Source organism: Aethalodelphis obliquidens, unplaced genomic scaffold, assembly GCF_003676395.1.
Source record: "Aethalodelphis obliquidens isolate GAN/ISIS:26980383/991018 unplaced genomic scaffold, ASM367639v1 scaffold1, whole genome shotgun sequence".
Classification (NCBI taxonomy): Eukaryota; Metazoa; Chordata; class Mammalia; order Artiodactyla; family Delphinidae; genus Aethalodelphis; species Aethalodelphis obliquidens.
The window spans coordinates 95,284,222-95,298,831 of record NW_020837945.1 but is presented as its reverse complement, the minus strand read 5'-3'; the positions used below and the strand labels follow the sequence as shown (position 1 = coordinate 95,298,831).

General features: G+C 36.6%; 1 protein-coding gene across 1 annotated transcript; it reads right to left on the bottom strand.

Moving 5' to 3' along the window:
- Window positions 1-643: 643 nt before the first annotated feature.
- Window positions 644-4,386, bottom strand: RPL22L1 (ribosomal protein L22 like 1). Its single transcript, XM_027111896.1, has 4 exons — window positions 4,315-4,386; window positions 2,528-2,620; window positions 2,248-2,369; window positions 644-901 (listed from the first exon to the last, which is right to left on the bottom strand). Exons 1-4 carry the CDS (start codon window positions 4,369-4,371, stop codon window positions 757-759), a joined length of 417 nt encoding a protein of 138 aa, XP_026967697.1. The 5' UTR covers window positions 4,372-4,386; the 3' UTR covers window positions 644-756.
- Between the last annotated feature and the right edge of the window lie 10,224 nt (window positions 4,387-14,610).

Genomic DNA, 14,610 nt, shown 5'->3' with positions numbered 1-14,610 from the left:
GAAAGTATTAAAAACAACAACAGATGAGTACCAAAGAACTTGTTTACAAAACAGAAGTAGAGTAACAGATGTAGAAAACAAACTTATGGTTACCAGGGGATAAGGGCAGCGGGGGTGGGGATAAACTGGGAGATTGGGACTGACATGTACACACTACTACACATAAAACAGATAACTAATAAGAACCTGCTGTATAGCACAGGGAACTCTACTCAATACTCTGTAATGGCCTATATGGGAAAAGAATCTTAAAAAAGAAAAGGAGTGCATGTGTATAACCGATTCACTTTGCTGTACACCCGAAACCAACAAAACATTGTAAATCAACTATACTCCAATAAATTTTTTTAAAAAAAAGTATTAAAGGGGGCTTCCCTGGTGGCGCAGTGGTTGAGAGTCCACCTGCCGATGCAGGGGACACGGGTTTGTGCCCCAGTCTGGGAGGATCCCACGTGCCACGGAGCGGCTGGGAGCGGCTGGGCCCGTGGGCCATGGCCGCTGGGCCTGCGCAACTGGAGCATGCGGGAGGGGCCACAACAGTGAGAGGCCCGCGCCGAAGAAAAACAAACAAAAAAAAGTATTAAAGGAAAGCCAACACCATATAAACAGCATACACTTAAATCAAAGAGATGAATGCTTAACATACAGAGTAATGTTTTTTATTCACTGATAAACTGAAGGTCCATTTCCAGATGTTTCTCTTGTATACTTCATTTGTTTTGTTAGCAAGCAAAGCCCTGAAAGGGATGGCTTCATCTAGTCCTCAGACTCGGATCCATCTTCATCTTGACTAATCTGGAAGTAACGAAGTTCATAAGTCTCCTTGTCAGATGCAACCACACGAAGCCAATCACGAAGATTGTTCTTCTTAAGGTATTTCTTGGTGAGGTATTTCAAATACCTTTAAAATAAAGACATGAATTTCATAAAATACTGTGTAAAGGCTTATTATATAAAATATGCACTGTCATATTCGTCTTCTGTGTTCCCAGTTCCCTCCAAAATCTTTCCTTTCATTTGTATTAAGCATTAGCAAGGCTGCTAGGGATATAAATATGGCAGCATCTCAACCCCAATTAAAATCAGTTTATGCCCTATCAAAACCCTTATTTCTCCCCTCCCCAAATAAACTTTATGCTTAAGAGCGTAATAGTAGTTTCCTCTTCAGTCTTACTGCCACATTAGATTTTTTAAACAATATACGATCTTATTCTTCAAATGTTATGTACTAAAATGTCAACATTCTCTTCCTCACTATCAACCTCCCTAACCTTAATCCCACCTTGGATAAACAAGAGGCAACCCGTCAACAGCGCTGAATCCAATTCACAAGTTTAAGATTATCCAGTCTTGCAACTAGCATATGGTTCAGTCCTTATAAAAAAGCTTACAGCAGGCCTAATTTCACCATTCCAGCCATTCTCACCATTTACATTTTACAGCAATCCTGAACTCGCAAGCATTCGTCTCAAGCCTCCCTGCCCTTTGTTAACGTTGCTCCCTGTTAGAAATACTTCATTCCACTGGCAACGCTAAGCTTATTCTCAGGTTCTCTGCAAATTCTTGCTTTACCAATCTCTACCTTCAATGTAACAGTTACAGTACTGCATTTATAACAATTATCTGCATGTCTATAAGATCCTTGAAGACAGATACTTCATCTCCAAATACCTAGTGATTAATTCATGACCACAGCCAACATGCACTGCTACCACCTTAATCCAAGCCACCACTTCCTACCACAACAGGCTCCTAAGTCTTCAGTTTCCACCATCAATCTTCCTCAGCCACAACAATCAATTCCTTAATTTGCATGGCTCACTACTGCATTTCATTTAGATGAAGCTTCCCCTGACCACTTTATACATCAACCTTCTTTATGCACTTACACAGCACTTATCAACTACTTAATATTGCATTTCATTATCTCTCTTCTCCACTATAATTTAAGTTCCTTGGTAGTGGGTACTTAGTCTGCTTGGTTCACTGCTAGGCTACTCAGTCCTGCAACAGTGCTGCCATGCATTATTTACTATTTGCCAAGTAAGCTGAATAAACGAAAACTGGCTGCAACATCAACGTTAAAGACTTTACCTTTGATTGGCTGCTTCTACTAGACAACCAAAACTAAGAAAGTTGGGACGCTACTCCCAAGTTACACAACAGATATGTTTCTTCAAACGTATTCTAATATTAATGCACCCAACATTGTTAAAAAAAAAAATACCATGGAAAACAAATACCAACCTTTTAGAGAACTGTTTCTCAGAAGCAACTGTGATTTTACTCTTGAAGCGTTCAATGTGAACGACATTCCCAAGATTTCCAGTTTTTCCATTCACTTTAACCTTCTCCCGTAGAAACTGTTCCTATTTTAAAATGGAAAAAATGCCACACTAGGGAAGAAAACCCTAGATATTCACTAGGGAAGGTACCCTAGGAACAGAGCTTAGGTTAAAATCAAATATTACATACTCAATTCATTTTTAAGATGATAAAAAAACAAGCTGAGTAGAGTGATACTTACAAAATTTCCAGAATCAAAAATTCCATCTTCTACTGGATGAGTAAGGTCCAAATTAAACTTCCAGGTTGACTTCTTAGGCTTCTTGTCTTTCTTCTACAGAAAGTTAATATAATTATGGCTCTCTACAAGAATTTATTCACTTTATATACAAAATCAAAGATCTGTATCAGTGCAGTATTGTACAATGAGGCTGTATACATGAAATGGTGCAAAATTCTAAAGAAGTTGCTTAATACTTATCAGATATACCCTAACTTTTTTTTAACCAGGCTATGTGTAGGGGGAGTACACTCATTAACTTGGTTAAAATCAAGTTTCATGAAATCCGATGGAAATTTCCCGTTCGCCACATAAGTGCCTCACAAGTGCAAAGCTCAAGAAAGCGCAAAGTATATGCTGAGCTACTGCTAGTTTCCTTCATCAGAAGATTCCAAAGAATTCTATTTTGCAAATGGAAAAGAATAAGAGAATCAATCTACTTTCTACTACAAGTTAAAACTAAAAAATACAAGTTAAAACTAAAAAATACCCACCTAGCTTGGTTTGAACCGCTAACCAGGCCCATTTTGTTCAAGTTATCAAGACTTAAGTATTGTGGGCTTCTATTATTGATATTTTCCAGACCACAGATGTTCAATTTTAAATGACTAAAGGCACTACTTTAGTACTGCCATGCCCACTGCAGATGGGGAAACAGGTAGTGTACCATCTAGTCCAATCTCAGCTGCATGCCAGAATAGGATATTCTGCCCACTAATGTGTAGGGAATTCAATCCTTAATGCTGTTATGGGTGAGGAAAGGAGAAGGGAGAGATACCTTTAATCTGGTAATTTTTTTTAAAACATGTATTACTTAAGTTTTCCATACCCAAAACTTTTAGGCCAATACCGCGGAATAAGGCTACACGTAAAATCCAACCAAATGGATACCAAGCACTAAAGCCAGTTTGTTTTCTTAGGCAGTGGCATACTTTGTGCCAAAAAAATTTATCCCGAACTTACAACTGGTAAAAGAGAAGACTAGGAACTGGCCTTGCCTGGTTAATTTATACCTTTGTTGGGGCATCAGTTAACTTCAGAAAGGCAAGTAATTTATCTGGGGGGAGAGATAAGCCCAGAGGGCTTTGGACATTATCTACTTTCGTATTTAACCCAGCAATTTTACCCTAACATCAAATGTTCTTTGGACCGGCTTTAACATATTACTGGTTCCCTTATTAATAAATAAAGTCTCTGAAGCATGTTCCTTTTCTATTTAAGAGTCGTGGCTTTCACCTTTAAAAAAAAAACTCGTTATGAGATAATGAAGAAACTTCTTCCCCAACTTAGTTTTAAAGTTCTCTGAAACTTCTGCAACCGCGGCTATCCCGGGAGTTGAGTGTCTCGGGTCCCCCTCCGCCCTGGCAAGGCCATTCGACCGGGCCTGCCCAATTACCCACATTTGCTTCCTAGTGCAAATAAACAGGTTATCATCGGCGTTACCAGGCACGAGGGAGAAAAGCAATGGCCCAAATTCTGTCCCACTAGCCTCGTTCACCGTCGTGCCTCCTCCTTCCCTGCGCTCCCACGACCGCCCATCCTAACCCAATTCTGGGCCCAGCTCGAACTCCTCCGACCACATGGCAGTTGCCAGGAGTCAGAAACTTATAATCTTAACATCCTGGTTGTGTTCCTGACCCAAGTCTCCATTTTTATCCTCGACCTAGAGTTTGACGCTCCCAGCTCGCCAGCTGCAAAAATCATCTACATCGGAGTAATATTCTCCCAGCGAGACCAACGTCACTCACCACGGCCATCTTGCACGCCGGCAGCGCGATCAGAGAGAAAGCGAGGGCCGGCGGCATATATTTATAGCAAAGCGTGCTGCGTCACGCGCCGAGAACGTAAGATCGCCGCCTCCCGGAAGAGAACTTGGGAGGAGCGCGGAGGCTAGTAACCCAGGAAACCGGGGGCGTAGCCTGGAGGGCAGTAGGCAGTCACTTTTCCTGAGCGCCCACCAGCGGCGGTAGCTGAAACCATTCACGATTTTACGCTGGTGACGACAAACGCTGGTTGACCGCAGAGGTCTCTGCGGTTGCTTGCTGGGAGGCCGCTCCAGATGCACACACCCGAGGGATACAGGAAACATTTTTCACTAATCGCCTGGATCTTTTTTCCAATCAGGTCAAGGCAATGTCTCAGGTTCCTTTGGGATCTCCTGTCTTATGTTGCAATTATAATCTTCCAGCCAAAAAAAGTATTTCTGTATATATGTTTTTAAGTCTTGTTTTCTAAATGACTGTTGAGGGAAATCAGTGTTTCAGGGAGCCAAAACAAACTTGGTTCTTGAGGGGAAAAAAACCCCCAAAACCAAAAAACAACCCCAAAAAACCTTTCAGCGAAGAATACATAGTGCTCACTTGTTCACACATTGTGTGTAATTTATTCTATTTTATAGGTTTTAGAGTTAATCCTAGGACTCCTAACTTTCATCCAAAATGCCTCGCAGTTAATATTCAAGGAATATTTGCTGAGACCTAACTACTAAAATGTAAAAGACACACCAGGATGGATGTGCAGTGGTGATAGTCTTGATGACAAAAGGAAAAAAGAAGTAGTTTTTGAATTTTGAAGGATTGTAAGTTGACGTCGTTTCAGAAAAGTGGCATGCCTCTTAGCGTTTGCAATATTTTTTGGTGAGGTTAAACTGTCATGCGGGGGACCAGGGGTAGCAGATGGGGTGGACTTTTGTTGTTAATTTGGACGGTGACCCTAGAAAGCGACAGCTGTGTATTTCCTTTATGACACTGATTAGTAATAGTGAGAACTATACTTTAATGAAGCATACAACGTGTAGGTTCTAAAAAGAGGTGTTGAATTCCTAGAAGAAATACGTTTCAAGATTTTTTGCTTGTTTGCCTTAAGAACCACCATGACTTCATTTGTTTTCCAAACATTAAGGGGAAAGAAGAGCCATTGGCATTTTCTCCTTGAGGGCTGCCCAGGCTGAAAAGCAGAAATGATCCTTGTACTATTGGATGTTTTGAAAATAAGCCATTAATTGAGGCACTCATTACTTTGTTGCTTGTTTTTGGCAGGCTTCCATGTCATGACAAAAAAATCCTTGAGAACTATTAAGCCATTTGTACAGTGGGTATTAAAAACAACATGTGTTTCAAAATAACTAGTAATCCCAAAATAACTAAATGGAAGTTATAACTGAAAAAAAACCCTCTTAATTAAGAAAAAAAAAAACCTAAAAAATATATTAACCGGAAATATGCAGATAAGATAGTAAGGTTAAATATTGTAAATAACCAAATTTTACACAGAGTCTCTCTCCCTGTCTCTCTCTTTTTCTCTCTCTCTCCATGTATATATATGTATGTATATATGTATATACAATGCCTGTCAACACCCCATAGATATTTTTTATTTTGACAATAGATTCTAAAACATATGAAATAATAGGTGTCTAAAAAGAGCCAAGACAATTTAGAACAATGAAGGGAAGTTGTCTTTTCTGCAATTCAAATATAAGATCCTGTAATATATGATAGATACATTTCTGATATATTATAAACTTCAGTCATTGGATCTCTATGATAATGGAGCCTGAATAGAGCAGTAAAATAAAACATAGAAGGATATGGCAGATTAGATTCACAGGGAAACCCTCCCATATGTAGCCACCTTAAAAAACTGGCTAACATATAGTTTTATCAATAATTTCTAATGTATGGTTAAGTTGGTGGAAAAGTAAAAGAATTTTTTTGGAGACAGAAATGACCAGTCCTCATGCTCATACAAGTTTAGGGCTAGAATTAGGTCTGCTCAACTAGCATGAGAAAGCTCCAGCCTAAAAATGCAGTTTAAAAGTATGCTTGGCTTGGTAGTGCCAGGCAGAAGCAAATGCAAATAAGTATCTTTAATATATTTAAAAGCTAAAACTATTTAAAATACGATAAGGGAACCAGGGACAGTCGAAATTGGCCAGGAATTTTTTTTTAAAAAAAGAACAAAGTAGAACTTCTAGAAATTAAAAATAGAAGATCTTTAATTAGAAAAGTGGATGAGTTAAACAGGAGAGTAGACAACAACTGCAGAGAAAATTAGTGAATGGGAAATTACTTAGAATAAAACATAGAAAACCAAAGAGATAGAAAATATAACAGGCAGGTTAAGAGACAAGGATGTCAGAGTAAGAATGTTCCAGTTATGTCAAATGGGAGATCTAAAAGGACACGATAGAGAAAATGCGGGAAAGGGAAAATTTAGAGAAATAACAGCTGAATTCTTAGATTCAGGAAGCGCAATAGACCTCAAGCAGGATGACTGAAAAGAAACGCACACCTAAACACATTGTAGTGAAACTTCAAAACACAAATGCAAAATTATTTTGAAAGCATCCCGAAAGTAAAACCAAAATATTTACTAACAGGGGTTATATAAACAGCTGACTTCACATAAGCAATAATGGAAGCCAGAAGCAGAGGATTATTATCTTCAAAGTGCTAAGAGAAAATAGCTGTCTCCCTAGAACTAAAAAGTATAAAACTATCTTTCAAGAGTAAAGATGCATTTAAGACATTTTTAGATAACACAACGGAAAATCTGCTATCAGCAGACCCCCAGGAAAGGAACTCTGAGAAATATACTTCAGGATAAAGGAAAAGAATCCTAGAAAGAAGGCCTATGGGCCAAAAGAAATAGTGAGCAAAGAAAATGGCTAACTTGTGAGTGAATCTAAACAAACACCTACTGTATAAAAAAATAACATGTTTATTTTGTGGGCTTAGGGTGCTAGTAATGTTCTGTTTCTTGATCTTGGTGGCGGTTATATGAGTGTGTGTAGTTTGTGAAAATTCATCAAGCTGTAAATTTATAATCTGTGTGCTTTTCTATATATGTATATTTTACATTACAATTAAAAATGAGAATAGTTTAAATTACTGTATGCCCAATTAGAAGAAATGAATACTGAAAAATACAACTTAGAATTTACACAAGAAAAAACACACTATCTGATAGTCCTCTATCTTTTAACTAAATTGAATTTGTAATTAAAACCTTCCCACAAGAAAAACACCCATATAGCTTCACCAGTGAGTGCTACCACACATCTGAGGAAAAAATGATGCTAATTTTAATAGACACCTTTTATGCCCAAACTCACATTTGGTCAGCTTCCCTTTTTTTTTTTTTTTTAACATCTTTATTGGGGTATAATTGCTTTACAATGGCAGCTTCCCTTTTAATCCAGAAGAGGGGAGCATTTATCCACAGTTTCCTGTCCCCCACTGGTCAATGGTTATACATGGGGTGTTAACTGCCTTGTATTTCCAGGTTGTACATGTGTAAATGAGTGTTAGTAGGGAGATTCCCACGCCTCTCCTCAGAGAAGCCATAGAGATAAAAGGTGGAAAATATATGGGGAGACACTGCCAAGTTACACCTGCCCCAAATTGCCGCTCCCTTCTTCTTTCTCTTGAGTGGACAGTTCAGAAGTACATTCTAGGGCTTCCCTGGTGGTGCAGTGGTTAAGAACCCACCTGCCAATGCAGGGCACACGGGTTCAAGCCCTGGTCCCGGAAGATCCCACATGCCGCGGAGCAACTAAGCCCGTGTGCCACAACTACTGAGTCTGCGCTCTGGAGCCCGTGAGCCACAACTACTGAAGCCCGCACACCCTAGAACCCATGCTCCACAACAGGCGAAGCGAAGCCACCGCGTTGAGAAGCCCACGCACCGCAACGAAGAGTAGGCCCCGCTCGCCGCAACTAGAGAAAGCCTGCGTTCAGAAACGAAGACCCAACGCAGCCAAAAATAAATAAATAAATAAATTAATTAATTAATTAAAAAAAAAAAAAGAAGTACATTCTACATCATTGCATGGAAGATCCCAGCAGGATTAAGCCTCACTTGTCCCCAGCACATTCCTTTTCGCTTTTGCTCTTTCCCACTTCCTGGTTCCTTATTTCTGTTACCTGGGATCATTTCCCCAAATAAACCAAATGTATGAAGGCTAAGACACCAAGTTTACACAAACTCTTTAAGTCATCAACTTGTTTATATTAGTAGAAATATTTATTTTAATATACTATAATCACAGATATATTATTAATAAAACCATATCTAGCAATCTTTTATGCAGCAAGTTGGGCCATTATTTCTAGTGGATATGCAATTGCATATGTACAAAATTTAAAATAATCTGCAGATAAATTATCAGAATTAATATGTGAATTTATCAGGATTGCTGGATACAAAGTTTAGGTATAAAACTCAATTGCATATCTATAAACCAGCAATACATTAGAAGATGAAAAGTAAAGAAGATATTTTCAATAACATAAATATATCAAATACCTATGAAAAAATAAAAAATGTACAAGACCTCTACACAGAACTATAAAATATAATTGAGAAAAATTAAAGAAGACTAAATAAGTAGACATTCATTGTGCCTTGACTGGAAGAACCAATATAATAAAGATGTCAATTCTCTCCAAACTGAATTATAGGTTCAATGTGATCACAAACAGTAGCTTAACAGATGTTTCTTTCCTTCCTTCCTTCCTTCCTTCCTTCCTTCCTCCCTCCCTCCCTCCTCTTTCTCTCTCCTTTTTCCCCTTCTTTCCGTCCATCCATCTATCCATCCTTCCTTCCCTCTCTCTTGAAACCAATTTGAAAATTTGTATGGAAACACAGATACCAGAATAGCCAGAATATACTTGAAGAAGGAAAAATAAAGTGGGAGGACTTGCTCTATAGATTAAGATTATTTTAAGGATACTATAATTAAAACAATTGGATATTGTTTCATGGTTAGACTTACAGACCAATAGAATAGAGAGCCCAGAAATAAGCACACACAAATGTGTGTTTTTGCCATTTATGACAAAATGGCACTTAAGAACAGTGGGGAAAAAGTTCTCACAACCATCATTTTTTTTCTAATTATTTTTCTAATATGCAAATCCATGTACACCTGCAAAAACATAAACCTTGCAGTCAACGTAAAACTTTAAAATCCACCCTAATATTTTGTACTGGAAAGATTTTAGATATTTTAATGAATGTTTGTAATAGTCTAATAAACATTTATCCATGTAAGTACCAATATGTATTTTGAACCACACACACACACACACACACACACACACACACACACACACAATGTTATGACATTTAGGCAAACAGGCTCTGAACAGAGTTTTCTGTCATGGTGCATTAGTATTTCACACATCTGCTTTTCCTGCAGCTCTGTGTCTGTACTGGGTTTGGGCATCACACAAAATATCTTACAGGATCAGATGGTGTACCTCAGTCTTACAGCGTTCTCTTTTGGAAGACCTCAGGACTGTTAACATCACAAAGGATCACACTGTAACATAGAAAGTAGACAGTATTCTGCATATCTGAAATTTACTTATTATTAAAACTCACTTTATTTGCTAGAAGCTTATTTATGAAACTGGAATCTGTAAATTTCCCTTTATCCAAACCTACCAGTATTCAATGTTACCACCATTCAAGCATTGTATTAAAAAAAAAAAAAAGATTTTGTATATGTAGGAAAAATACCATTTCATCGTTTTTTTTATGGAATTTTTTCTTTCTGCACCATGTGCTACAAAATGGAGCATGTTGAGTGTCATGAGGCATTGCACTACCCATCTCCAAAAAAAATCCTCAAATGACATTGCAGACAAACAGTCCTCTGGAAGTAAACTGCACAGCTTTGACAAAGGATGTGCTATAGCCCTTCTGTGCAAACAACAGTCAAGTGCTGAGGAGAAACTTATTACTACTGAAGAATATTGCTTCTAACTCCTCCAACTTAAGAATGTTCTTCGTTAGATACTCATAAATGAAAGTTAAGGGTATCAGGCAGGGGAAATAGGAACTGAAGTCGCTGCTTGCCCTTTACTAATTTGATAGGAAAGCATTAAAACCTATGATTAAAAAAATGTATACTTGCTTCAATTCATCTCTTCTCTCAGTATGTATTTAGAAAAACCTAAGTAATTTTTAAATTATTTTTAACAATTGCAGTTTCAGAAGTAAGATTTTCTCGTTACACAGTGCCACAGGAATTCTGAATAGTTGATCAGCCTTTAAAATGAGAGCAAGTATCTTTTTTCATTGCTTAATTTTATTACTTGTCATTTTTAGCTTAGTCATTCACCTGTTTGTGTCCATTTGGAGTATTTCCACTTTTCACTACTATAGACAATGCTTGAGGAACTTGTAAATAACAAAATTATTATCCTCTTATGCCGAAAGAAATGCTCATGAAAGGAAATATAGAGAAGCAAAAAAGATAATGCATAAAAATATCTAAAATCCCACCTGCTTAGAAATAGCTATTTAATGCTTTGGGGCTTGAATGTTTATGAATGTGTATTTGTATATCTATATCATTTGGATTACACAAGTAATTACATACATTTGTAAATATTGGTTGGTACTATACACAGTTTTTTGAAATTTAAAAAACTTTTTATTTATAAATTATTTCAAACTTACTGAAAACTGTAAAAATAGTTCAAAACGCACACACATACATTATAAACATATAAATATAAATGCATAAAAATCTGGATAAAGAATATATAAATATATATGTGTGTGTCTATATATCCTTTAGATTTTTACCTATTGTTAGCATTTTGCTCCATTTATTATTTTTTCTTTACAGTATATCTATATATCTATAAATCTTTTTATTATATCTGCAATTTCAGTCATAGTTGAAAAGAAGTCAAGTTATAGAGAAATTCACCCATACTGCCTTCTAGGACTTAGTTTATTGTTTCCATTTGGACCACTGCTTCATTTGGAGTTTATTCTTGTGTATGTTGTATGGAATTCATTTTATTTTTTCCAAATTTATTTTTTCCCAATTGTCCCAGCACAATTTAGCTAAATCAACATTTGTCCAGTGGTTTGCAATACCACTTTTATCAAATACTAAATTTCTGTATGTATTTGGGTCTATTTCTAGACTTTATATTCCACTCTATTGGTTTGCCTGTTCATTTGCCAGTACCTCACTCTTTGCATTATAGAGACTTTGTAGTAGTTTTAATTTCTGGTAATGCTAGTCCCCACTCATAGCTCTTTCTTTTCAGTATTTTCTTAGCTATTTCTTGCATGTTTATATTTCCATAAGAACTTTTTAGCAACTTGCTTAACTCCATAAAAATGCTTGTATTTTTGAGGGGGCTGCATTAAATTTATAAATCAAAAGAGGTAGAACTACCATCTCAATAACGTTGAAATATCAGCCAAGAATAAGGAATGTCTTTCCATTTGTTTAAGTCAACTTTGTGTCTTTCAGGAGTGTTTTATAGTTTTCCTCATATACGTTTTGAACATTTCTTTGTATGTTTCTTCATTATATTTCATCTTTTTGTTGCTACTGTAAATGAGGTTTTCCTTCCATTTTATCTTCTAATTGGTTATTTTTGTTTATAAAAACTATTGATTTTTGCATGTTAATCTTATATCCTGCTACTTTAATGAATAATTTTATTTTTTGAGTTTATCATTGATTACCTGGGATTTTCCAGGTATACTATCAGATCATCTGAAAATAGAAGTTTTTTCTCTTACTTTTACAAGTCTAATGTGTCTTAACTGTTTTCTATTAGTTTTCTATTACTGTTTTCTTAACTGTCCGATAGTATTGGCTAATACTTTCAGAACAATATGATAGTGGTCAAGATAGTGGGCATTCTTGCCTAGCTAGTTCTTGACCTTACTGAGAATGCCTTTAGTGTTTTTCCATTAGGTAAAAGGCTAGCTTTTACAATTTTACAAACACACACACACGTGGGCATGCACACACATACACACATAAAATGTTATATATACCATATTATCATGTATAAACGTAGATATATTTATGTTATTCATCCACCTGCTTTTTTTTTTTGTTTTTGCGGTTCGCGGGCCTCTCACTGTTGTGGCCTCTCCCATTGCGGAGCACAGGCTCCGGACGTGCAGGCTCAGCGGCCATGGCTCACGGGCCTAGCCGCTCCGCGGCATGTGGGATCTTCCCGGACCGGGGCACGAATCCGTGTCCCCTGCATCGGCAGGCGGACTCTCAACCACTGCGCCACCAGGGAAGCCCCACCTGTTGTTTTTTGTTCCTTGTTTTCCGAGAGATGTTTTAAGGATGGGTATTGTTTTGTCCAGTTTTTTTCAGTATTTATGGAGAAAATAATATGACCTATCTCTGTAGACTCATAATATAGTGAATACTATTAAGAGAGATTTCCTAGATATTAACTTGTTTCTACGGGAGTGAATTAATAGATTTCATAATATTGAGTTATTCTTGCATCTCTGATATAAACTCCATGTGGGCATGGTATCATTTTCTTCATGTGGGGTTTGAGTCTATCACTACTAGTATAGTATATTAGGATATTTGCATAAGCATTCGTATTTATTTTGGTTAACTTTATCAAGTTTAGGTATCAATGGTATATTTGTTTTGTAAAAATAATTTAGAAGTTCTGATTTTCTATGCTCTAAAACAATCTATGTAACTTTGAAACCATCTGGTCTCCAAAAGTTTGGTAAAATTCTCCAGTGAAACAATTTGCCTGGTTTTGGTTTTTGGCTGTTGGTTTGTTTTTTGTGAACAGTTTCTCTATTTCTTTTATTAAAATTGTTCTGTTTAAACTTTGTTTCTACTGAGGTTGATTCTAATAACCATATTTTCCTTAAAAATTATATCATTTAGGTTTTCAAATTTATCTGCATAGAATTTTTTATTTTCTCTGCATTAGTCACTCCTTGTCATTTCTCATTTTTTACATTTGTGTTTTCTTCCTTTATTTACCTTAAATTAGCCAGTGGTTTGTTAATTTTTCAAGAAACCAGAATTTTATTTTTTTAATTTGCTATTTTTCTATTCACCTAATTCTGTTTTTATCATTTCTTCCCTTGTGCTCCCTTTTGGTTTATTTTGCTGTTTTTTTTCCTAGTTATTTGATTTAGGAATTTAATTCATTTATGTTCATTCTTTCATTTTTATTGATATAGGTGTTAAGGCTACAAATTTTCATCTATACTGCTTTACATGGATTCTGATATATAGTGTTTTCATTATCTTTCAGGAATTCTTTGTTTGTAGTACCCCTTTCATCATAGAATTACATAATAGGTTTTAAAATTTCCAGGTAGAAGAGTCTTTTTATTTTCTAGTTTTTTTTTACTTTAAAATATTTTGAAATAAATTTAACAAGGTACAAAACCTACATCTAGTTTTGTTTTTAATTTCACTTAGGACTGGTATCAGGGTGTTATTTTTAATATTTCCACTTTATAGAAACTGTTTTGTGTCCTAAATGTCCTTTTTTTTCTGAAGGTTCCATGTATATATTTTTTTCTCCAAGATTTACCTCACTGAATGTATAGGAATTACAACGAACTAGAGTGACAATAATTTAAGTGAAACACACACATAAACTGTGAACCAAAAAAGGCAGACACACTATCATTATTAGGTAGATAAACCTCCATTCTCCCAGTTAGGATCTTTGTTGCGAATCTGATAGCAAATGTGGTTGCCGAGCCTTTGGGGCCCTCCTAAACACTGGAACACAAGTCATTGTGATGCCAGGTAGTACCCGTGGGTGGCAGGAAATTATTTTGAATGGACTCAGAAATAACTCTCAAATTGGAAAATGGATTGATAAAACCTTGTAGGTGGGTTCTTTTGAGCTGATACACATCCAGTGATTGTAACTGATCCTGCTGAATGTACTGTGGCAATGGATACTTTAAGCTCCCAGTGGAACACACACTTTAGACAAGCAGTAGGGTTTTTAAAGTGGCAATTCCATAGGACACCTCCTGTTTGGATAGAATGTTTAAATATGAGGTTGGGGTGGTGGGAAGAAGAAACTCAGACAGGCTGATACATAACATACAATTAGTCCCTTTTCACTCTTCCTTTACCCTTCTCATGCCTACTTCTGGGAAACAAGCTACTGGTATTTGCAAGTGGCAAAAAAGAGTGGGGCTGACGGGTGGAAGACTTTAATTTGGTGCTTCTCCCACTGCCCAATTATGCTTGCTGGATA

What these genes read in the sequence shown, in the direction of transcription:
- RPL22L1 (XM_027111896.1), bottom strand. Translation starts at nt 4,371, where the DNA reads ATGCCGCCGGCCCTCGCTTTCTCTCTGATCGCGCTGCCGGCGTGCAAG. An exon ending in CGGCGTGCAAGATGGCCGTG is followed by an intron (nt 2,621 to 4,314) that starts GTGAGTGACGTT and finishes AACTTTCTGTAG; the next exon opens with AAGAAAGACAAGAAGCCTAA. An exon ending in TTTTTGATTCTGGAAATTTT is followed by an intron (nt 2,370 to 2,527) that starts GTAAGTATCACT and finishes ATTTTAAAATAG; the next exon opens with GAACAGTTTCTACGGGAGAA.